At 38.1% G+C, this 25,975-nt stretch overlaps 1 protein-coding gene across 1 annotated transcript in view; it reads left to right on the top strand.

The window, feature by feature from the left end:
* FER1L6 (fer-1 like family member 6) overlaps window positions 1-25,975 on the top strand; it is a 199,569-nt gene that overhangs the window by 43,706 nt on the left and 129,888 nt on the right. The window contains exons 10-15 of the mRNA XM_069081306.1: window positions 1,322-1,505; window positions 4,944-5,064; window positions 7,965-8,065; window positions 16,931-17,021; window positions 18,980-19,099; window positions 22,522-22,674. Coding sequence (XP_068937407.1) covers window positions 1,322-1,505; window positions 4,944-5,064; window positions 7,965-8,065; window positions 16,931-17,021; window positions 18,980-19,099; window positions 22,522-22,674 — 770 coding nt within the window. The remainder of the gene's footprint in view (window positions 1-1,321; window positions 1,506-4,943; window positions 5,065-7,964; window positions 8,066-16,930; window positions 17,022-18,979; window positions 19,100-22,521; window positions 22,675-25,975) is intronic.

The raw sequence follows: 25,975 nt of genomic DNA, 5'->3' as shown, positions 1-25,975 counted from the left end.
GTTAGAGAAGAAAATGGCAAACCACTCCAGTAAAACATCAAGTGAGATCATGAAGAATGAGACACGAATGAAAATGACTAAACAACAAATATGGCACTTTAAAGTCTGAAGTGCTTTTTATGTTCTTTCACTTGATTCTCACCCTGGAAGGTAAATGGTATGATTATCTTCATTATACTCATGAAGAAACTAAGGCAGACAGAAGTTAGCTGACTTGTTCAGGGTAACAACACAGCTAAGTTTTCGAGTCAGATTTGAACTCAGGGTTGCCTGATTTAAAGTCCAGTGCTCTACCCATTGAGCCACCTAGGTATCTACCTTGGGTTAGTCAGACTCTGTGATTTCATCAGCTTTAAAGGGTTATAGGATCATATCCATCTGGAGCTTGAAGGAATCTCACAGGACATCTTATCCATAGCCCTAGGAGTTCATATAACTCACCCCAAGGTGACATGGGCAGCAAATCCCAGAGGTGAGATTCCAACCCATATCTTGGGACACGACAGTCAGTATTCTTAAACTGTGACATGCCAGTTCTATGATTTCAGCAGGTTTAAGGCTCCTTTCATGGACAAAGATGGCAATCATTCTACAACTTAGTAAACCATCTTCAAGAGTTGCTCTGACTGGGGAAAAGTCTCCAGCTAACAAACCCCCTGGTAATGAGTTACTCCAATGTGAGCCATGTCTTGGGTGACAAACGTGTGTGCTTTGTGTTATGTATCAGTTTTCTGATTTGTGCAATGGGGGTAATTCCTGTTGTACTATAGGTAACTATATCATATAATCATATCACAGGGCTGTTATGGGGCCTAAACAAGGAAAGATCTATAAAATACTTTTCAGATCTTAAAGTGATATGTCAGTCATTACTATTCTGTTTTAAACTTCTCTATCCATTACCCAAGATTATATATTATCATGTCATTTCTTTCAAAGCCTCCAGTCTTCACTGCAAAATACTGTTCCATTTAATCCAAACTAGTGCAATCCAAAAGAATAATGTTTTATTAAAAAATAAAAAGAGCCAGCCATATATACCAAATACAGTTAATTGAAAGATGTGATCCCTGCCTTTAAGGAGTTTACTGTCTAAAGGAGGTGATTTTAACCTGTAATCTCAATTATTTTATGCAACCAATGTAGTTCAGAGACTTCAGATTGAAACATTAGTCCCCCTGTCCCTCTTCTTGGTATGTGTGGGAGAAAACTCAAAACTTATTCCTTTCCTACATTTCATCAACCAGTTATCTTAAATCTGGACAATTCTAGAGAACATTGACCTTTACTGCCTCTCTCATTCTCAATTTTCTCTTCAAAGGTAACTTTGGAAATCTGATTGATGGGGGTTCTCACCATGGGAATAAGAAGAAATCTCTAGAAACATCGGAAGAGGAGAATGTATCCCTGCTTCAGGAAGGCAATACAGACTCTGCCCATGACATTGCCATTGCTTCCATGTCCACCACACATCCTGAGAAGCCCCTGGTGACAGAAGGGAACAGGTGGGGAGTGTCAGCTTTGATGATTAGCCTATGGTTGATGAAATGTAGGAAAGGAATAAGTTTTGAGTTTTCTCACTCTTGATTTATAGCCTTTATCCAGAAATTTAGGGAAATGGTAACCCCTGTAATGTGAGACCGACTTTCTATTTTTAAGTGTGCATATAATTCACACTGAAGAGGACAGTATATTTTAAAGAAGAAAAATGAAATCAGTCCCGGGGGGGGGGGCATTTATTAAGCACCTACTATAAGCCAGTCACTGTGCTAAATTCTAGGGCTACAAAGAAAAACAAAAGATAAATCCTGTTCTCAAGGAGCTCAAGGGAAGACAATATGCAGACAACCATGTAACAAACAAGCTATATACTGGATAAATTGGAGATAATCAATAGAGGGAAGGCACTAGAATTTAGGAGGGTTGAAATTCACTTATAATCTGGAAAAAAGAGAGAATCATCTGGTAGTTTTCCTAGGAAAGTCTACTTTGATTTATTGTTCCTTGCTATCCTAGAGGGGCAGACAAGACAGGGGGTGTTGGGCTCTTAACTTCTGCCATTCATTATGGTCCCCTGTGCACACAGCCAGCCAACTCACTAGTTTCAAATGTCAATGGAGAGTGAACTTTTCAAGTCCTGTTATTTTCAAAGTCATTTCTTTCATACAATGTGAGGACCAACCTCCAAAATCCTTATCACCCCCTTGGTGCCACCATAGTGACTTTGCAGATCCCTCCTTTTTTGTTCTCCAATTTTCTCTACTTTACATCTCCACTTTCTCTCCATTCCATCTCCTTTAATACCACATATCTTGAGACAGAAATCCTATCTCTCCCAGTTATCGAAACTGGAAAAAGGAAAACTTCCTCAGCACTGGCTGTTGCATAATCCAAAGAAATATTAGAACCAAGTAAAATATCATTTGGGAATTTATTTAATCACAGGAGTCTCAGGGTAATCATTTTAACCAAGATGGAAAAAAGATAGCAGTTTGGTTCCTGACCTTTTCTCTTCCTGATGCAATAACAAACATCAATTTCTGCCAAGAATCTATTTGGCTCCTCTTACAATAGATCAGGCATCTGTTGGGTTATTATCCTGCAGAACAGACTGCAGGGCCTTTTTTAATTTTATCATTTCCCTTGGAAGGAATTTGTGCTGGAGAAAACCTTAGGACCTTTCCGAGATGAAATTCATTCTACAGCTTTCTATAACAGGCGGGAAAAGCATGAGTCTCTTAGTGAACGTACCATTCACATTTCCTAATTCATATTTCCCATCCCTACCATCCTTTTGCTAATTCACATCCTTTGACTCCAGGTCTAATTATTTTTCTGGTCTGCCATACTGCTTTCTTCTCTTCACTAGACTCTTCTTCTCCATGTGTCTCTGGGGTCCACACCACACAGGGATATCTTCTTCTACTTTCTCTAGCTGTCTTACAAGGGTAGAATAGACAGTGACCCTAGACTAATGCCCACATTTTGCTGAGGAGGAAGCTGAGTCTCAGAGGAGAAATGATTTTCCCGGAAGAACTTGGATGAGAATCTATGTCTTATAACCCAAGTCAGTGTTCTTATTACTGTATCCTGTTCCCCTCAGTCATTTCCTTTAGTCTTCAGTTAAATATTTACCTCTTGAAAAAAAGCTTTTGGGGCGGCTAGGTGGCACAGTGAATAGAGCACTGGCCCTGGAGTTGGGAGGACCTGAGTTCAAATGTGGCCTTAGACATTTGACACACTTACTAGACATGTGACCTTGGGCAGGTCACAACCCCAATTGCCCTCCACAAAGCAAAAAAAAAAAAAGAAAAAAAGATAAAAAGCTTTCCTGGATAAAGTTACTCTACCTGTATCACATGCCTTGTTCTAGAACTTCTTTTGACAATTCATGCCATGCTTGATACAAAGAAATATAATATAGAGAAAAGACCATTGGATTTAGAATCGGGAATGAAGATAAATGTAAACATTGTCCCAGGATGTCAAAATGCAGAGGGTTTTGACAGCATTTATATTCCTCTAGCAATGGAGAAACAATGGAGTTTAGGACTCAGTTAGCAAGAATAACTAGTTTTATTTATTTATTTTTGGAGACAAGAGGTGTTAAGTGACTTGCCAAGGGTCACACAGCTTGTAAGTGTCTGATGCTGGATTTGAACTGAGGTCCTCCAAACTCTAGGCCTGGTATCCTGTGCCATCTAGCTGCCCCCAAAATAATTCATTTTAAAAAGAACTTATCAGATGTTAAGTGCTCCTTCTCTCTCCACCTTTAGCAGTGGAATAATTTCGCTGTATTCCAAATGTCTATTGGTCATCCCCCTCAACTGAATTTGTCTTTTTAAAAAATTAATTTGAGAGTACTTATGTTTCTTGCAAATTCAGGCCTTAGGCCCAAAAAAATGTCGGTAAGTATTTGGGTTAAAATCCTAGAACCATCACTTACCAGCTGTATGACCTTTGATGAGTTACTTTTATCTCTTTGAGCCTGTTTCTGACTCCATTATGAATGGAGATCATAATACCTGCCCTACCTAACTCACAGGGTTGGTGTGAGGATTAAAAAGATTAAACATGATAATGCCTGGAAGGTCTTTGTGACCCTTAATGCATTATAAAAAGTCATCTATAATTATTGGAGTTGTTATTCTTGTGGCCTCCTGAATGTTACTTATTAATTTCATGCTCCTCTACCCCCATTCAATGTTTAAAGAATGAGTGCTCAGTTGATTGTCCTTTGACAAATCCCTGGAAATAGAAAGCATGGAGGTTTTTGCTGTTTTTGTTCAGTCATTTCAGTCCTGTCCAACTCTTTGTGACCTCATTTGGGGTAAGATACTGGGGTGTCTTGCCATTTCCTTCTCCAGCTAATTTTACAGATGAGGAAACTGAGGCAAACAGGGGTAAGTGACTTGCTCAGGGTCACACAGCTAGTAAGTGTCTGAGGTCAAATTTGAACTCCGATCTCCCTGACTCCAGGCCTGGCCTTCTATCTATTATGTCACTGAGCTGCCCATGATGTGTAGCTAAATTATCCCAATAACAATTCAATGTTGAATCATCAAGGGCAGGTTTTGTTTTATTCTGTCTTTGTATCTCTAGTTCCTAGCACATGGGAGGCTATGTTTAGGCAATATGCTTACTGAATCAAAAACCAAAATTTCATAAGCACTTTAAAATTTACAAAGCAATTGACATTTGTTATCTTACTTGAGTCTCATAAGGCAAATAATCCAGGTATACCACCCCCATTTTAAGGTTGAGAACACTGAGGCTCAAAGAGATGAAACTACATTCCCAGACTCACAATAATTATTTAATGTGAGTCAGTATCTGAACCCAGGTTTCTTCTAACCTTAGCTCCAACATTCTTTCTATTATGTTACTCTGCCTTTGAAACCTGCTCGTTCTTAACCAGCTACAACGCACAATGTCTTTCCCAGGAATTATCAGTACTTGCCATTTGAGGCCAAGAAGCCTTGTGTCTACTTCATGAGCTCGTGGGGAGATCAGACATTCAGGCTCCATTGGTCGAATATGCTGGATAAAATGTCCAACAGCCTAGTAAGTGCTTTGTAAAATTTTATTATATTTTGCTTTTTTTGGAGTGGGGGAAGGCAGGGCACTTGGGGTTAAGTGACTTGCCCAAGGTCACACGGCTAGTAAGCGTTAAGTATCTGAGGCCAGATTTGAACTCAAGTCCTCCTGACTCCAAGGCAGGTGGGTGCTCTATTCACTGCTAGTAAGTGCTTTTGATGGAGTGAAGTATTTAAAATGAATGAAGAACCAGGGGGACAGGAAGCATTTCTCAGCTACCCAGGAGAGAGCCTTGGCTTGAGTTTCACCAAATATTTACTGAGATTGCACATTTTGGCAGAGTTTCTCTTTACTCTGCCCACCATTTCCCCCTCCCCCCTATTCCTTTAGCTCAATCTAGGAACAAGAAATTTCTTTTATAAAATGTAAAATTTCTTCCAGGGTAGAGGGCTCTAGAGCTATAGGCTAGATTTTAAAGAACTGAGCTTTTGACACAAGGCCAATTCCAAGATAACTCTGTGACATGGAGTCTTTCTTTGACCTCCTCGGCCCCTGCGTTGTTACCTCAAGTCCCTCCACTCTAGTGGGCCTTTTTATCAATATGCTGCCTCTCTGTTCATGTGTGAACCTTCATCTCTCATTTCCTAATGAAAGGCTCCAATTTCAGGCACCAGTAAACAGATGGGGCAGAGGGGCCTTTTCCTTCTGTTAAATTATGCCTAGCTACTTGGCAGATGGCTTCATCCATGTGTGTAAGTCTGGTTCTTCTATTTTGGGCATATATGTTTCTAAGAGTACTGATTCAATTACATTTAAATATTTATTGTTGGTGTTGTTCTGTCGTTTTTTCAGTCATGTCCAGCTCTTCATGACCCCATTTGGGGTTTTCTTGGCAAAGATACTGGATTGTTTTGCCATTTCCTTCTTCGACTCATTTTATAGATGAGGAAACTGAGGAAAACAGAGTGAAATGACTTACCCAGAGTCACACAGCTAGTAAGTGTCTGAAGCTAGATTTGAACTGAGAAGGGGAGTCTTGGTGACTCTAGACCCGGCACTCTATTCACTGTATCACCTTGCTGTCCTTAGTAATGAGCTAGAACAATCCTTTCATTCTCTTTCTGACTCCAGGCCTGGTGCTCTATCCACTTTACCTCCTAGCTTCTATATTTATACTTATTACATGTTGTGCATTCAGTGTGGTGCTAGCTTGGGGAAATACAGAGTTTAAATAGGACAAGGTTCCTTCCCTCAGGGAGCTTATATTCTTAAAGGGAAATATACTAGCAACTAGGTGATACGGTGGATAGAAAACAAGATTTGAAGTCAGAAAAATTCAAATCCTATCTTAGACACTTGACTAGTTGTGTGACCCCAGGCAAGACACTTGGTCTCTTTTTGCCTCAGTTTCTTTATCTGGAATATAGGAATTTTAATAGCAACTAACTTGAAGGGTTGTTTTGAAATCAAATGGTTAACACATGCAAAGTGCTTGGCAAACCTTAAAGCACTATAAAAATGCTAGCAATTAAATATATATTAATCATATATATGTAATATAAATATATACACATGCATACACATATTCAACTATAATACCAAATCATCCATAATAAGTACAGGAAAGTACAATTATATATTACAAAGAGAAGCTGGGTTTAACTCCAACTCTGCTAGTTACTACTTATGTGACCTTGGGTGAGTCATTGAAATTCTCTGACTTTCAGTTTCCTCTTTAAAAATGAGGAAGTTAAGGGACAACTAGGTGGTGAAGTGAATAGAGTACCAGCCCTGGAGTCAGGAGGACCTGAGTTCAAATCTGGCCTCAGACACTTGACCCACTTACTAACTGTGTGACCTTGGGCAAGTCACTTAACCCCAATTGCCTTGCCTTTCCCCCTCAAAAAAAAAAATGAGGAAGTTGGATAGATGATAGCTAAGGGTTTTTCTAGTTCAATTTTTCTGATTCCTCCTAATGTATTTTCCTAGCTCACAGGTGATAGTTGAAGCCATAATACCAGAAGAATTCAGCAAGGGAGAAAATGTGGAGAGAAAAGAGCTCCCAGTATAGAACCTGAGAGGACACCAGCCTTGGGAATGGGATCATGGGGAGGAGGGGTGGACAGGAGATAAATAATGATCCAACAAAAGAGACTGAGTGATCAGGCAGGTAGAGAACCAACCAACCAATCAATGAACATATATTAAGCACCTATTGAAAAGAGTCATAGAAGCCAGGGGACAGAGATACTGGGAGGAGATGGTAGTCAATAGTATCAGAAGCTTCAGAATTTTTTTAAAGGATGAAAACTAAGAAAAGAGGACTGAATTTTGAAATAAAGCAATCTTGGCCATTTTTGGAGAATACAGTTTCAGTAGAGTACTGCGGTAGAAAGCTAGAAGGCACGGGATTAAGAAGTAAAAGCAATGGTGAGTATAGATGACTTTTTTCTAGAAGGCTAGTAATTAAAGGGAGGAGAGATAAAGGAAGAGAGCTTGAGGGAATGTCAGGGTCAAGTGAAGGCTTTTTAAGATTGGGGAAGTCTCTAGTACCCCTATGTAGAGTGTAGAGAAGGACCCAATAGGTTAGAAGGGCTTGAAGATGAGAGAAAAGGAAATGAATGATGAGGCCTGGAAATACCTGGAAGAAACAGGAAAGGATTGGATCAAATTGGACTTCTGTTTGTATCCCCAATGCCTAGCACAGGATCGGGCCTTTTGAGTGCTTAATAAGTATATGCTGATTGAGTGATTAATTAATTAATGTCTAATGCAAGACTCAGCCCTGGGTATAAAGAACCTGGGCAACATCCCCCCTCCCTCAATCACCTAAAATTAGACAAATGAAACATAAGTGATCATAGTAGGTGATGGGGGAGACCTCTCTGAAGCAACTCATGAGTTTTTCCTCTGCTTTCTGTTTGCAGGAAGAAAGTATAGAAGAAGTCAAAGAATTGATCAAAATTTCAGAGGAGGAATCAGAAGGGAAAATAAAGGCTGCTCTCAACAACTTTATAAGTCAAACCAGGTACTTAAGAGAAATGTTCCTATTTAATTAGTGGGAACTACAGAGAAGGTTGCAAGGAGGTGGGGGAAGGGGCAACAAGATAAAACCTCTTTTGAGCAACATATTTTTAACTACTTAGAGAAACTACAATTTGCTGATTTTAAATTCCTAATCACTTTATTTGTAGATTTTTCTTTTACAGTGCAACAAGGTTAACAGAATTTCTTTCTTTATGTCCCCTTCTGCACTTTTTGTTGTTTCTTCTACTTGTTGTCTTTTTATTAATTTAATTTAATTTATTTTTAAAACAGATTTTAAAAATTCTTTTTTAACTCCAGATTTCCTCCCTCCCCTCTTCTACTCCCATCCATCAAGAAGGCAAGAAAAATAAAATCTATGACAAATACTGTGGTCATACAAAACTAATTATATTAACCATGCTCAGAGAAAAAGTCAAAAAGAGAAAAAAAATGCTTCAATCTGCTCTTTGAGTCATCAGTTACCTCCTTTTTCTTAAACAATTGAAGCAAAAATTAAATTTCATAGGTGTTTCTTAAACACACTTCAATAATTCAATGATTCTTATCCATGAGAGTACTCCTTTCCACTGATGCATAGGCTTTTTTTTTTAACATCTTTATTTTTTCATGATGCCTTTTATTTGAACAAAACAACATAATTATTTTCTAATACCTCTCTTTCCTCTCCTCCTGTCCATTGTCCAGCCTAAGCAGCCTCCTCTCACCACAAAGAAAAGCAGTTGATCAAAGACAATAGGGTAGCTATTTCTGATAGTATCTGCAACATTTTCTTTTTTTTCTTGCCCTACCATACTGGTTGTTCTGCCTGCCTCAAGTCCTTCCCCACTCTAATCTGTCTTCCATTTAGCCACTAAAGTGATTTTCCTTTCTAAAGCACAGGTCTGATCATGTCAATCCTTTACTCATTAAACTCCAGTGACTTCTTATAACATCCAGGATCAAATATAAAATCCTCTGTTTGGCATGTAAAGCCCTTCATAACGTAGGCCCCTCCTACCTTTTCAATCTTCTTACACTTTACACCTCTTCATGTACTCTTTGAATCGGTGACAGTGACTTCCTTGCTATCCCACAAACAAGACTCTCTATTTATAGACTGCGAGCATTTTCTCTGGCTGTAGCCTGTGTCTGGAACACTTTCCTTCATCATTTCTGCCGGTTTGCTTCCCTGGCTTTGTTCAAGTTCCAACTAAACCCTGCTTTCTACAGGAAGCCATCCCCAATCCCTTGTCACTCTAGTGCCTTCCCTCTGTACATTATTTCATATTTATTCTGTATATCACCTATTTGTACATATCTTTTTGTTTATTGTCTCCCCCATTAGAGTGAGGTCTCCTGCCTTGTCTTTTGCCTTTCTTTGTACCTTCAGCATTTAGCACAGTGCCTGGCCCATAATAGGTACGTAATAAATGCTTATTGGCTAACTGATTAACTGAGGTTGAGAAAGGCTAAGTGATTTGCCTAGGGTCACACAGCTAGGAAATATCTTAAGGTGTGATTTGAACTTGGGTCTTTCTGACTTCAAATCCATTGTGCTATCTACTATGCCAGGCTACCTCATTACAAATACATAGCATTTGGCTGCCTTTTCTTTTATACTATTATGGTCATTGTGTTTGTCCTTTTCCTGGTTCACTCTGCATCAGTTCATACTGTCTTCCTATGTTTCTCTGAGTTTTTCTTCTTAGTTACTTATTACACTGCAATAATATTCCATTATATCCATATATCATAACTTGTTTGGCCATTCCCCTTTCTGTGTATTCTGCTACACAGCTATGTGGATAGAGTATTGTAATTGGAGTTATGAAGAGACCTTACTGGCTCAGACACTTCCTAGTTGTGTGACTCTGGTCAAATCACTTAACATTTCTTAGCCTCAGTTTCCTCATCCATAAAATGGGGATAATAATAGTACTTTCCTCATAGAGTTGTTGTGAACCTCAAATAGGATAACAAATGTAAAGTACTTTATAAACCTTAAGGCACTATATACGTGCTAGCTATTATGTTATTATCATCATGATGATCTATAATAATTTATTTTTATTTATTATTATCCTCTGAGGTATATTGACAGCCCTCCAGGTCTTAGTAGGTAGTTAAATGACTTGCCACAACCAACAGATAGTTCACTACCTGGTGTCCAACCTTCTCTTGGTGAATAACTTACAGCCTGGCGCTGAACCTTCTGCTCACAAATGTCTCTAAACCTAGTTAAGCTAAGCTGGTCCTCCAGGTACAGTCTGTAGTTAAACCTTTGTTGGAAGCTTTTCCAGCTTGGTCAGACCTGTCAGAGTTTATACGCCACTAGTGTGACTTTTAAGAATCCAGGACACTCCCTTCATGATGAAGCTGCACAGAAAGCAGAGCTTTAGTGGATCTTGCCATACAACCAAACCTGAAATAGCACCTTGGAGAGCTAACTGCTTTATCAACTGAAGTGATCTGTCCCTTCCCTTCAGTCCATAAGCCACTGATGTTTGGAACCAGGATAAGGTTTGAAGTGGACACTCATTAGTATTTATAGTCATTCATTCAATAGACATTTATTTAGTACCTACTGTGTGCAGAACACAGTGCTCATTACTGAGGAAGGTGCACCTTATGGTGGCTCACAGCCTATTAGGGGGATATGATACATACACAAAGAGCTATAATACACAATATTACATGGTAAGTGCATTAGACAGCAGCAAAAACAAAACAACAAAAACAAAACCTGGTGGGTTGCAAGGGCAGAGGGAACAGGCTACCTTCACTTTCTATCAGTGACTTTGAGCTCCACTGTTACACATGACAATTTAATAAAAAATAAATCCCTATCTTATAGAAGGAATGAAATTTTCTAACATTAAAATATATGCATTCATTTGGTATTGTAATTCAGTAGCCTCAGTTGAGTCCAGTTCCAAATCCCATTTGGGGTTTTCTTGGCAAAAATACTGGAGTGATTTGTCATTTCCTTCTCCAGATCATTTTCCAGATAAGAAAAGTGAGGTAAACATGGTTAAGCAAGTTGCCCAGGGTCACACATCTAGTAAGTGTCTAAGACCAGATTTGAACTCAGGAAGATGAGTCTTCTGGCTCCTGGCCCAGTGTTCTGCTGAACCACCTAGCTGCCACATACATTCATAAAACATTTTAAAAGCATCCCTTGTTGTACCACCCTGTATGTTGCACCCTAAACCATTGCTTCCCTTACCTATCCATAGTCCTGACCCTGCTATAATGGAAACAGTGCTACTTCTGGAGTCAGAGGCCATTGGTTCAAATCCCAGTTCTGATTCTTACTGTTTGTGTGACTGTGCACTAAGCACTTGATTTCCCTGGGCCTCAGTTTACTCATCTGTAAAATGATGGGGTTGGATTAGATGGAGTCTGTAGCACCTTACAATTCTAGATATTTGATTTTGTAAGCCAAGAGAAGACTATTGAGTTTAATGATCACAGGTACCTCTGTTATGAGTGTTAACCTCTTTTATCCGTCACATCATCTAATGAGAACCTGAGGGCCAGGTTATGGTTCAGAAGCCTTTGAGTACCAGCCCTCCCTAGGCGGTAAGGCTTTCCATATATAAACTAAGAGAACTGCAATATAGTTAATTATACCTCACAGTGTGGTCTGAGCCTAATTCACTCCTTCTGGCTATCCATGGCATCTGGACATGACACCACTCCCTTGGGCAGCAAGGGAGCTTAGTGGATAAAGTGTCAGGCCAGGAGTCAGGAAGACTCCTCTTTCTGAATTCAAATCTGACCTTAGACATTACTCTGTGTGTGTGTGTATGTGTGTTGTGTGTGTGACCCTGGGCAAATCACTTAACCCTGTTTGCCTCAGTTTCCCCATCTGTAAGGTGAATTGGAGAAGGAAATGGCAAACCACTCCAGTATCTTTGCCAAGAAAACCCAAAATGGGGCTACAGAGTTGGACACAATTGAAATGACTGAACAATGGTCTTCCTATCATCTGCTGTAATTCCTTCCATGATCAGGGCCCAAGAGAGTTGCGTGGCTAAGTTCTGTCTTCTTCATGAGGCTTTGGGTGGGTGACCATAGTGCAGAAAGTGATGCATTTGGAATCCCAGCATCATCACATCATAGGCCTAGAACTAGAAAACACCTTAGGACCCATGTAGTCCAACTCTTCATTTTAGATGAAGAAATGGAGACTCAGAGAATTTCACATTTCCCAAGGGTCACACAGCTTGTAAGTGTCAGAGATGACACATGAATCTAAGCCTTCCTGACTCCAAGTCCAGCACCCTAACTGCTTTTTAGCATTGCCTCCTCAGGTTCAAATACTAGCTCATCCATTGACTTGCTGGGTGACCTTGGGCATTCCCATCTCTTGATTTCAGTTTTTGTCATCTGGAAAGTGAAGGTCCCTTCCGACTGTGATCCTATGATTCTTTCCAAACTGGCTAAGTACTCCATCTCTGCTGCCTTCTGGGGCAGAGCCCAGGGCTGATAACTCCCTAGACGCATGGTATGTTCCTAGAATATAGAAAGAAGCTTTTCAGTTAATGACAGGGTTGATCCCCTTCAATCCTTTAGACAGTTCCCAAACTAAGCTCTCTAAGAGACTTAACAATGGCTTCCCTCACTAAGGGCATGCATAATAAGAAAAGGGCAATCACACAGTAGGAATGAAAGACTACTAATGGACAGCAGGAGCATCACATTGTTACTCTTGAGATATCTTTTTAAAATATTAAACCAGGAGATGATTTCTGGTATAAATGGAATGATGTAGACCAGAACTGAAGAAAATTGAACTGTATGAATGATCTAGGGTATGCACCAGATGGGGGAGGACCAATACTGATGAGAAAAACTGACGCATTTAAGGATCTAAGTGTGCCTCATCCTCAACAGATCAGAAGAGCAGCACTGAAAATTGAGTCCTAGAAACAGTCAGTCAATAAGTATTTATTAAGCACCTACTATGTGTCAGACACTGCTAAGCACTGGAGATACAAAGAGAGGCAAAAGGTAACCCCTGCCCTTAAGAAACATACAATTTAATAATAATTATAAGAATAATATCTAAAAATTTGTTCACAAGTTAACAAATACGTACAATCAGCCTATACACAGGATATATATATATATATATGTATATATACACACACACATACATATATTACACACATACATACATATATATATATATATATATATATACACATAAATTAATAGAAGAAAGGCACCAGAATTAGGAGGAGCTGGGACAGGCTTCTTGTAGAAGGTGAGAAGGTGGGACTTGAAGGGAGCCCGGGAAGCCAAGAGGTGACGAAGAGGGAGAGCATTCCTGGCATGAGGTATAGCCAGTGAGAATGGCCTGAAGTGAGGAGAGACATGTAGCAGGCAGCCCAACCAGCAGGGTATTCCAATAGGCCAGGCATGCAGTGATGGGGGCCTATATGAGGCTAATAGCGGTATCAGAGAAGAGAAGGATATTCTGTCTTCCATAGTTTTCCAAGGTGATTATGCCAAAGAAATTTTTCTAGTTTTTGAAAATTTCCCTGGAACTAAAACATTTCAAAGCATTTGTCAATCACTTCCTTGTTTTGAGGCATTGTTGATACAACATAAGTCTCAGAGACTTAGGACTCTCCCTTGCAATTGACTGAAACTGGATTTGCTGTATATGTGAACATTTTTTTATTGTGGTATTGGTACATACTTTGATGGTAGGATTGGGGTAGGGGGATAGGGAGAGGGAAAGAAGGAAGATATAGAGGACATCTCATTCTTTATGCATTGTCTGCATACCCTTTGCAATTAGGATTATTTTCCTGGCATATATATTGTCTTCTTATCACTTTTGTGGGTAATCTGACTTTGCAAGGGCTAGATTGAGTCCTGCATGACTAAAAATAGCAGCCTGAGAAGCTTTCAGAGTTCCCATTCACAGCTCTCAAATAGATTTCCTTTCTTTTCCTCCCTTAGCTTTCATCATTTTCCCTTTCTTAAAAAAAAGCAGCACTGCTTAATTAGAATGGCTCAAAGTGCACATCTAAGGCCACCTCACAGCATGTGCAGGTCTGAGAAAGTAAGAGGATGTCAAGCATTGTGATGAACTGTGTTGAATTTTAAATCTCTCAGCTTAAGTTTTCTGTGATGTCCAATGTATATTTTTGAACTTAAAAATACATTGCTAATTTTGATTTTGTAAATTAATGGAACCTGGGATTGAGTGTATAGAACTTTGATTTGCATGCAATTTTTAGGACTGTATCTTTTTTTAAAATTTTGTTTTGTTTCATGGATTGCTATGGCCAAATAATTTATTTCCAAGTAGCCAGCTTACTGGTGATAATTCTCTCCATGTTTAGCCAGGTTTGTCCTCAGAATGATAATTTACAACCTGTTAACCAAGCCTATATTTGAATCCTTTTTGGACCTTTGTGGAGCTCGTCCTCTGCTTCCGTAGCCCTTAGGAACTCAGAGTTGCCTAGTTGCCACAATGAGGCATCAGAAAAAGACTTTGTGGTGTTTGTAACTGCATCAGCCACTCACCTATACACCTACTTTCCCATCTATATATTTTCCTAGAGGCAGCTAGGTAGCTGAGAGTGCTAGACTGAAGTCATTCAAATCTTGCTTCAGATGTCTCCCAGCTGTGTGATCCTAGGCAAAATCACTACAGATCTATCAGCCTTAGCTTCCTCATCTGTAAAATGGATAGAATAAAAGCAAAGAGTTGTGAATATTAAATGAGATTATATATGTGTTTTGCAAACCTTAAAATGCTATTAAATGTTGGCTATTTTTATCTATGTACAATTTTTATGAGAATCATCTATATATACAATAAGATCATCCTTGATTAGGATATTAGTAGGAATAGGCAGGCTTTTTGTAAGCAATATGCCACTGCAGATCATATCTCTGTCCTTATTCAATTGACTGAAAGATATTGTATTTTTTTGATTATGTAAAAAAACCCACACATTTTATTTAGCCGAGCAGGGTCCCCATTTAAAGGCTTTCCTCAAACAAGGTGTCTTCCATCCATCCATCAAAATTATACAAGATGGGGGCAGCTAGGTGGCGCAGTGAATAGAGCACCGACCCTGGAGTCAGGAGGACCTGAGTTCAAATCTGGCCTCAGACACTTAACACACTTACTAGCCGTGTGACCTTGGGCAAGTCTCTTAACCCAATTGCCCTCCAAAAAGCAAAAAAAAAAATTTCAAGATTTATTGAAAGATATAGCAATAAAGAGAACCTCATCTAATAACTCTTTGCTTAAGAACATCAAGTGAGACTTCAGACAGGAGGATATATGCTCACAAAAGGTGTTCATCACCCTTATAGAGATCTTGAATAGAGGTCAATTTAAAGAGGAATTCCATATGGCTAGTGATGCTTCTTATTGTACAGTATTATGTTGTTTGTTCCTAGCCCCAGGACACTGCAGAATATTTTGGAAGAGATTTATGACCACTCAAAAGAGTTCATTCTAATCGTCTACAAAGGAAAAACTAAATGAATGTAGGTCTGTTATCCAGATTATGGCACATTAGATGTACAACCTACAGCACTCATCCATTGGTAGATATATGTGTATATGCATGTACATATATCTAAGATATGTCTGCATATACCTGCCTAAAATACATACATGTATGCATAAGTGCAAATGGTTGCATATTTATGTGCAATAAATATGCAAACATATACATATGTATATTTTATATATGTATGCACTATAAGTTTACATGCATCTATGTGTATATATTTGTATAGATATGTGTATATAGATGTATATATACATCTATACAAAAATATGCATACACTCATACAAACATACATGTTATATATACATATAACATATACCATATATAACATATATAACATATGTTATATGTGTATATATACACACATATATAGATATAGATATCCTAGGCAGACAGTATATATGGTTGATAAATTGGTCCAAGAATCAAAGAAAAGACTGGATAAACTTTGGGAAACTGAAAAGCTCCTTTAATGATCCAAATTTTTCTAAGAAACAAAGATATAGTTTTTACATACAATATTTTACAATGCTGTTATATGGCTAGGAATCATGAAACATTATAGTCTTTGACAAATTAAAAATGAGATTAATTTAGAGGGCAATGAAAAGGCATGTGGTGGATATGAACAAGTTGCAACATAAAAAAATCAGGAAGCTTGAAGAAACAGTAAAGGATTTTTTCAGGTGATTGGAAAAGGAAATGGGTTGGCCATGTGACAAGAACAAGGCATAACTATTAGACAGACTATGTGCTTCACTAATAACCTTGAGATGTCAGAATAATGGGCAAGAATTCCACAGGATGGACTGGCTTGGTTGTTATGATAGTTGGAAGGAACAGTCAAATTGATGAGATTGGGCATCTGTTTGACTTACCATAGGATGATTCCTTTGGCTCAGCAACTTAAAAAAAAACTAATGATAAGGGAGTGGAGGGATTGTGATCTGAGTCAGTGGAGAGGATGCCCAGATGAATATAATCTTGCAATTCAAGAAAGAGGGAAAATTGTTTCAAGTCTATCATTACCACTTGAATTAATTGTGCTTATAATGGTACCCATGGGACCTTGGGAAGAAAGAGAAAATAAAAAGCCATTATTAAAACCTAATTTAATGCTCAAGCAGTGTTTCAAATTCTTATTTTCTTTCTTAGGAAAGTTTACTCATCATTGTTTAATATCAAATTGAAAATCTCTCTTATATCCCATTATCAGTGTTTCCATCATACAGCAGCAAACCTATTCACAAACTTTGATGATAATATGAAATGAGTATCATTAACCATGTTTCTATATTGTCATTCCTTATTTATAGTGCCTTCATCTCTGAAGCAGAAAAGAAACCGAAAATGTTGAACCAGACCACTTTGGACAAGAAACGACTCAAGCTGTGTTGGCAAGAATTGGTCTGTGAAAATGCTATCTACATTGTGAAATTAAAGCACGGACTTTTAAATTAAACTCATCTGTCTGATCATGGGGTCATAGATTTAGAGCTGGAAGAGAGCTTAGAGATTGTCTTATCCAAATCCTTTATTTGACAGGCACATTAAAGTCAGGGTAGCAAAGTGGAAAAAAGTATAAAATTTGGGAGTCAAGAAAGACATAGGTTGAAATATTGTGTAACCATGGGCAAATGGCTGATATTCTGTAAACCTCATCTGTAAAGTGGAAATAATAACCGCCATACCTTTAAGAAAGCACATTTTATGTGGGATTCAGATATAAATCAATTTTGATAAATATTTATTGTGATCATACTGTGTGAAGTGCATAGGGCTTACGCTCAAGAATTTTAACCTTAACCTGATTCTTTGAGTCTAGTTTGATTAGTTCAAATCCTTCCTCAGAAACCTATTAATTATATGACCCTGGGCAAGTCACTTAACCTTTCTCAGCCTTAGTTTCCTCATCTGTAAAATGAGAAAAACAAAAGCACATATCTCACAGTGCTATTAAATGTATGTAAAGTGCTTATTTTTTTTTTTGGAGGGCAGTTGGGGTTAAGCAACTTGCCCAAGGTCACATGGCTAGTAAGTGTTAATATGTGTCTCAGGTTGGATGTGAACTCAGGTACTCCTGATCCCAGGGCTGGTGCTCTATTTACTGTGCCACCTAGCTGCCCAAATGTATGTAAAGTGTTTTGCAAACCTTAAAACTATTTAAATACTTGCTGTTAATGATCATTTGAAAAGCAGTTTTAGATCATGTGGAAAGGAGTTCTGGATGCTGGAGTTAGGAGGCCAGGATAATGAATCTCATTTCTACCATTTAACTAGTTGTATGATGAAGAACACAGAGTTTAATCTTTTTTAGTGTCAGTTTTCTCATCAGGAAAATGAAGAATACCTACCTCATTGGATTGTTGCAAGGAAAACACTTTGTAAACTATCTGAATATGAATTACCATTTGAGTCACCCATGAAAATTAGCATAGATTCACAATCCCACAAGCCCAGGGACTAATAGAAAGCATGCCCTTTGCAAGAAAAATGTTTGGCAAGCTGGTCCACAGCATTCGTACCACCTCCTCTTTGTAAGCTCTGAGAGACTCAGGGTAGTCTCCAAGTCAAAATACCTGACTCTGAATCCCAATTCATCTATTTAATAGCTGTGTGATCCCAAGCAAATTACTTCACCACATCTGTAAAGTGAGAACTATTAATACTAATACTCCATCTCTTATGGGACAGATCACATTTAGCTGAATGTATTAGCAAAGGCTATATGAAGGAGGCAGCATTTGATCTGAGTTTCGAAGTATGGGAAGAATTATAGCTGACAAAGATGTGAGGAAATGCCCTCTAAAGCCATGGTTTTGTTGTTGTTCATTAGTCATGTCTGATTCTTTGTGATACCATTTGGAGTTTTCTTAGCAAAGATGCTAGAATGGTTTACCATTTCTTTCTCCAGCTCATTTTATAGATGAGGAAGTTGAGGCAAACAGGGCCAAGTGACTTACACAAGGTCATCCAGCTAAGTGTCTGAGACCAGATTTGAACTCAGGTCCTTCTGACTCCAAGACTGGTGCTCTATCCATTACACTACCTAGTTGCACTTAAAGTAGTGGTATCAAGCTTAAATAGAAACAGGGTCCCTAAACCATGCATAAGGATCCTAGTGGTCACAATTTGACCTAGAAATCTGCATATTAACATTATCCATGTTCTATTACATTTTGATGTATCTCCTAATTATATTTTAATCTGGTTCTAGCCCTGCTCAGGATTGTTGATATTTTACTTCTCTGTTCTAGAGAGAAGGAATAACAAGAATCAAAGCCACAGAAAAGTGACAACTAATGTAACTGTAGTTAGTTTGTGAATCATATTGAAAACATTTATGAAGTCTCTTCCCATTTTAGGAGGCAATGGCCACCGATGCAAAAGGACTTATCCAGCAACAGAAGAAGAAGATGTCTATAGATGAATTGATTAATGAAGCTCAGAACTTTGTGGACAAAATCCAGTTCTTGGTTGATGAGGTGAACCACCATTAAAGAAAATGTTTTCATTGCTATCTACAAAATTAATTTACACTGCATGTGGACAGGGATTTGCTCTTATACAATATGCACCCACACCGGTAGGTGATGATTATTTCTGAAGGGAGCAGTCACTAATGGTGACTCTAATGGTCCTGGGGTAACATATCAACCACTTATTTTTTTTGAGTGATACTATATTTTATTTCACATTATTTATCTTGTAGACAACCAGGTCTATTTCTGCTACTGCAAAAAGTCCACAGAAGATGTTGAACTTCTACACATTAGACATAATAAACAGTGAAGAAGTCTTGTATAAAGTATTAACAACCATGGTTGTTTGCTTACTACTGTATTTTTGCCTGTCATTTAGTAGAAAAATGATTTACCACTGAGTTAATGGACTCGAGTGCAAAAAGAAATTTTTTTAAAAGCAAACCTAGATTCCAATTCTGTATACTGAGATTTTCAGTTTTATTTATACTACTAGCTAGATAAAAAGCATACATATTGTGTCTGTTGTACAGTCAATACAATTGCAACTTTTTCTACTTAAATTCTCTATGCAAAGTCATTGCCTATATCAACCACTTATAGCTACCTAGCCCTTCTCTATTGAAATAAATCAGTCAAGATGAGGCCATTAATTCTTAATCATGAAATATTTACTAAGAGAAAGCAAAAAAAAACCCAAGCCCATAACACAATATATTGAGTATTTTCTGGCAGCATACTGAGTATTTTTTTTTCTTAAAATTTATTCCCCACTACCTCCATCATTAACCTCCAGTGGGTACAGCCCATTTTCTGCTCAATTGTTACACATCAATTAACTTGTACACAGGAATATTTGCTTGAAATAAAAAACAGAAGTATAAGAAATTTTACCTATAACCTCAGGGTCACATTCTCTCCTATATCATCTTAATATCTAGAGAGAGGAGGCTCAGACTTAACATAGTTTCCATATAGGATTATTCTCTTACGTCAGCTTCCAGCATCACAACTTTCCTCCAGTCAGACCAGCACCCTGCAACAACTGCAGAGCCTGTCTCAAGTCTGCTTATCTGAATTTGGACCCAGCTCTAAACAACTGCTATCGTTCCATTTTTGCTCTCCCTTGCTTCTGTTAACTTCTTGTCTCTGTTAGTTTCTATCTAAAAGCTCCTGTATGTGGTTTCTGCATATAGGACATTTTTATACTCCACTTTCTTCTATGACTCCTCATTTCTCTCTTGCCTCAGATCAGAACCTTCACATGTACAGTGATTTTTCTCAGTTTGAAAAATCCACATTTCTGTCAAATATAATAGTCAATATACACTTGTTTTATAGTCCCCAAATAGTTCTTTGATTCAATTTCTCAGCTATAAACACCAAAGACCTAAAACATGAAAATCAGCTTCTGTGAAATAATGCACTGAAGTCATATTTATTATCAGCTAGTACTTTTGCCTCTGAGGGATTCTTTTCATTTAGATTCTCTAAGGACTTTGTGTCTCTCCTCAAATACTTTTCTTTCAAAATTGTATTTCTGCTAAAGCTACTTCTACCTGTGTTTCTCAAACAAATGTCTTTTATCTTTCCCTTTCAGTAAATAAAATGTTCACATATGAAAGGGGAATTTACTTATACATACACTGTCTATATCTATATATATACACACACACATATATATACACAGTATATATAAATACATATGTATCATATGTATGTTCATACAAACTATAAGCCCAATATTCCTTAGTAGACTCTGTATAATGCAAATGATTCCATATTTGACTTGATTAGTTATCTTAGGTCCTTTATAACACTTGCTAATTTCTAAAAATTTCCTGAATTAAAGGTTACATGAGATATACACATATGCAGATAGGCAAAACAATGCTGTGGGGAATTACATAATCCCAGAATTCAAAAGAACCTCAAAGGCATCAACTCTAACCTATAGCTGGGTAGGAATTCCTTTATTATAGAATTACAAATAAGCAGTCATCCAGCTTCCTATGAAACATCTAGGAAGGAGTACCCCACTTCTGAAGGCTGTCCATTATATTTGAGATAGTTAGCGGTCAGTGGTCTGATGGTTAGTGAGTTCTCTCATTCCAGCATCATATCTGATGAATCTCATAATATTCTTGAATGATGGATATAATACAATTGACTCTTGTTTTTCTTTCCTGAGTAGGAAGTTGAAATTGAGACTTGACTATTTTGCATGTGTGCCTCATCCCTGGGTAATATAATGATCAGTGAGGCAGACCTTTGGCATTTGAGGTTTCATTATAGCTTCAGAAGTTTGGAACTCTGAGTTCTGATGATGATTCTGTGACTTCCTGTTCCCACATCCTTTTAGAATTTCTTGATCTTTTCAGTGCCTCAGATTCCCCCTCCAAGAAGAATCCTGGGCAAATGATGCTAAACCAACCTCTCAAGCATATTGTAGGTTTCATAAAATGCAACATCTCCACTGAGCTCTGAAGATAAAGAGAATAAATTATGGTAACCTGTGTGCTTTCACTTAATGAGTACACTGGTAAAGAGCTGAGTACTTCAAGCAAGGCCCCATATAACAGGCTACTTGGTAGGGGTGCTATCCATCACTGCTTAGATTTAATAGATTTCTAAGTCTAATTGTCTGTGCAATCAAGTCAAACTCCTGAATAATGAGCTAAAATACTCAGCAATCATCTCTCATTTGGAAAGCCAATTTTCAATGCAACAAAAGGCAATTTCTGAAGTGTATCTGTTGTGGTAGCACTTAAAAAGTCACCTGAACTCCCTCCTGGAGGAGCAAATGATGATGTTTTCCTTGCTCTATTTTGTTGTCTCTATTTTGGTTTAAATACTTTCCAGAATATTCTATAGCTTCAGAACTCCCAACTTTTCCTATATTCATTATTAACTTGATCATCAGTAAATGATTGCCGATTCAATTCAAGTATTTAGTAAGACAACTGGAAAACTAGCAGACCATGGCCGTATTCTACAGATAGAGAACCTTGGGGTAAGAAAAGACCAAATGACTTGTCCAAGGTGCTTAACCTTATATCCTAAATGATCAGATTGGCATAGTTGAATTTAAAAACAGTCATAGTCCTTGTCCCAAGGTTCTTTTTACCTTAGGGAAGGTGCGTTGTGCTTGCCTTATCAGTTTAATGAATTAAGTATTTCAAATCCGTGCCTTCATCAGAAAGTATTTGCAAGAAACAGTCTCTCATAGAGAAGGAACATTAAAAATGAGCTAATCCAACCTCCTTATTTCACAGAAAGGGAAACTCTCATTTCATAGAGAGGTACAGTGAATTGCTTAAGATTGCCCAGCTACTTCGTTGCAGAGCTGGGACAACACTGAGTCATTTGGTCCATCCAAGGCCACTCTGAGTGGTAAAAGTGCTATATTTTTATCATCCTAACAGCCACAACATACAATCCCTGATGTCTTCATTTGGATGCTTAGCAATAACAAACGAGTGGCCTATGTGCGGATTTCATCCAAAGACCTGCTCTATTCCCCTGACAGTGAGCAGAGAGGGAAGCACTGTGGGAAACTTCAGACTCACTTTCTAAAAGTAAGTACCCCATTTGTTCTGTTTTAACCTCTACCAAGTCAGCGTGACATCCCTCTCTATCTTACATTCTTGTCTGTCTCTTTCTGCTTGTAGTCTGTCTGTCAACAAGCATTTATCGAGTACTTGCTGTGTTCCAGGCACTGTTCTAAGCATACCCAATGAGAGAACATTGGGAGAGCAGAGAGAGTTAATTGCTTTAAAAATAACCCACCATTTCAGAAGAAGCCTTGCTAAAAATAAAGCTAAATTGGCATGCTGCTGCTCCCCCAAATATTTTGATGCTTCTTAGTATTATTTAAAATTAGATTGTAGAAAATCTGTCAAATAAAGTGCAATGTGGGCACAGCTGTACATGCAGGAATTCCCTGCCCTGGAAGGGTTCACATGTACTCACACACACACACGCACACATGCACACAGTGCATGATGCATGTGCACAGACATATACACATATGCACACACATACACAAACACATGCATACACATACACTATGCATATACACAAATACTTAGGTATACATATATATACACACATGCACACAAATGCACAGAAACAGACACAATGCATATATATGCAATCTACACATACATATACAAGGCAAACGCATCTATACACAGACAAATACACATATGTATTCATGCATATATATGGGCATATACATATATATGCACACACAAAGAGACACATACACATACACACATACACCAACACATGCGCTACTCCTCTGCAACCCAGGGGTCCTTTATTTTTTGTTTTCCTTTCCTAACTTTGGGTATCACTTTCTGAGAGATATTTGTTGAATGGAATTCAGGAAAAACTTGGTAAGTGATTAGAGCAGGGCCAACAGGATGTGGAATGGTGAAAGAATCTGTGAATGGGCGCTATTATATTTGCTTTAAGAAGCAGCGTGATATAGTGAATAGGGCCTTGCACTTGGTGTCAGGAAGACCTGGATTCAAATCCTGCCTCAGATACTTACTAGTTGCATGACCCTGGCAAATCACTGAACCATGATCATCTTGGATTTCCTCATCTATAAAATGGGTGGGGAGTTGGATTTGATGACCTCTAAGACCTCTGAATTTGTGGTTTTTATGATCTTTTTAAATCAAATGTGTTAATTCCAAAAAAGTAATAATAATGATGATAATGGCAACAATAACAAGAACAATAATAACAAATATCTAGTACTTTCAAGACCTTTACAAATATCTCATTTTATTCTCATAACTACCCTGGGAAGTAAGTGCTAGTCTTATTCCCATTTTGCAGAAGCATTTATCAGAGTTCTTGGAGATGCAAGAGATCACAGAGATTTCACTTTTGTTTTTGAATCCTCACTGCCCACCGTAGTATCAAGCATATGGTCAGTGTTTAATAAATAAATATTTAGGGATGATGTTCAACTCTTTACCCTAATTTTACAGATAAGGAAACTGAGGCCCAGATATGGAAAATAACTTGCCCAAGGTCACTTAGCTAGTAATTGTGGGATCTGGGCTTTGAAAAAGGGAAGCCTCTAGAACACTGAGTAGGTCTTCTAGGGAGCATTCAGGGAAGGATGAGAAGGCATGGATGAGTTGTGGTCTGCACCAAAGGAAGGGTCCACATCAATGGGAGCACACATCAAGTGGGTAGTGAACCACATTTGAGTCAGCTCTGGGTCTCAATTTTCCTCCATGGTGATGAAGCTATAGCCTTAAAAATCTTTATTTGGATGGATCTGTTAACTCACCAATGTAGGCATTCTCTCCATGGGTACAGATTGTAATCCATCTGTGCCTTCTCTTTTCTCCCTGGGGACTCTCTCCCATGCCTTCCCATGAATCCTTCTCAGGAAGCCCATCCAAGCTGTTGGAGGCCTTCTTTCCTATAGGCCTCTTGACATTGCATTGGTGCCAATGGGCCTGTTCCTTGGTTATTCTTCACTTTCAGCACATGGCCAGGCTACCTCTTCTTCTGGTTCTACTTGTCCTGGACAAGACTTTTTACATTGTGCAATCCTTTATAGGTAGCATGCTGCAGATTGCTCACAGCTCTCATACAGATCTAGTGTCCTTTGAATGACCTGTAATTTTAATGATCAATCAACATATTCCTTAAGCACTTACTGTACTCGACATGCTGTGCTAGACTTTTGGAATACAAATACAAGAAATCAAACAATTTATCCTGATAAGGAGCTAATATTCTAGGGGTGTAGGGGATGGACAACAAGGACATATATATATATATATATATATATATATATATATATACAGAATAAATATACAGTCAATTAGTGTGAGTAGTGAATCCTGTGTCATATGTTTTTTAATTCAAACTATTTGAAGTTATGATTATGTAAAATGTGGTCACTGGTTCCAGTTCAATGGAAATATGCAGTGTAAATTTGAATAACATGACCACTTTTTGAGATTCATTATTATTAATTTGCATTAACTTATATCTAGGTGGAAAGAGAATAAATAAAAATAAATACAAAGTAGTTTGAGAGAGAAAGCACCAGCAGTTGACAAAGACAAAAGAGACTTCATGTACCATAAGACAGTCCTTGAGTCAGGCCTGAACAGAGTTGGGGGAGGGGGAAGGTTCTATGAGAGGCTTCTTCAGAGACCTATGGTATCCCAAGCTTTAGAGTTATGTAGCATCAACAGAAGACTATAAGCATGAAAAACAGAGTCATTTGTTTCTGGAAAAAGCTTAAGGTCATTAAAAGTACTTTGTGATCTCCCAGTTTCTACCCAGCCTATTCCTCCTTCTATACAATTTTGAGCTTAGCTCACTGTTGACTTTTGGTATGTTTCCAAGATAAAAAGTACTTATGGACCAGCTCAATGAGCTGGCATCTCACTGCATGATCATTTTCTGGACAGTAGACATTCTTCATCCCCTTGTTATTTCCTGTGTGGATAGTTAAGCCAAATTCTAGAATGATTAATAATTTTATTTATTAAGTACTAGTGACAAAGTGTAATGAGAAGAAGCTATTATCTTTACCTGTTTCAGAAAAATAAAAAGCTTTTGAGTTAAATCACCAATAAGAAATGGAACAAGTTTGGGTTTATAATTTTAAACGTTGGAAACCTTGCAATTGCCTTTGTGAGACAAATTGGTATAGAAGAAGAGTGTAATTCTGATATGCTGTACCAAAAAGGAAGGAAGGAAAGAAAGAAGGAATGGAGGGAGGAAAGGAAGGACGGAAAGGAGGAAGAGAGAGAGAGGGAGAAAGGAAGGAAGGAAGAAAGGAAGAAAGAAAGAGAGAGAGAGAGAGAGAGAGAGAGAGAGAGAGGGAGGGAG

This window comes from Petaurus breviceps, unplaced genomic scaffold (genome assembly GCF_028583685.1).
Source record: "Petaurus breviceps papuanus isolate PSGF00001 unplaced genomic scaffold, PetGlider_PUasm1.0 98, whole genome shotgun sequence".
Lineage (NCBI taxonomy): Eukaryota > Metazoa > Chordata > Mammalia > Diprotodontia > Petauridae > Petaurus > Petaurus breviceps.
Note: the sequence above shows the minus strand (reverse complement) of the source record. Positions and strands in the feature narration are given on the sequence as shown.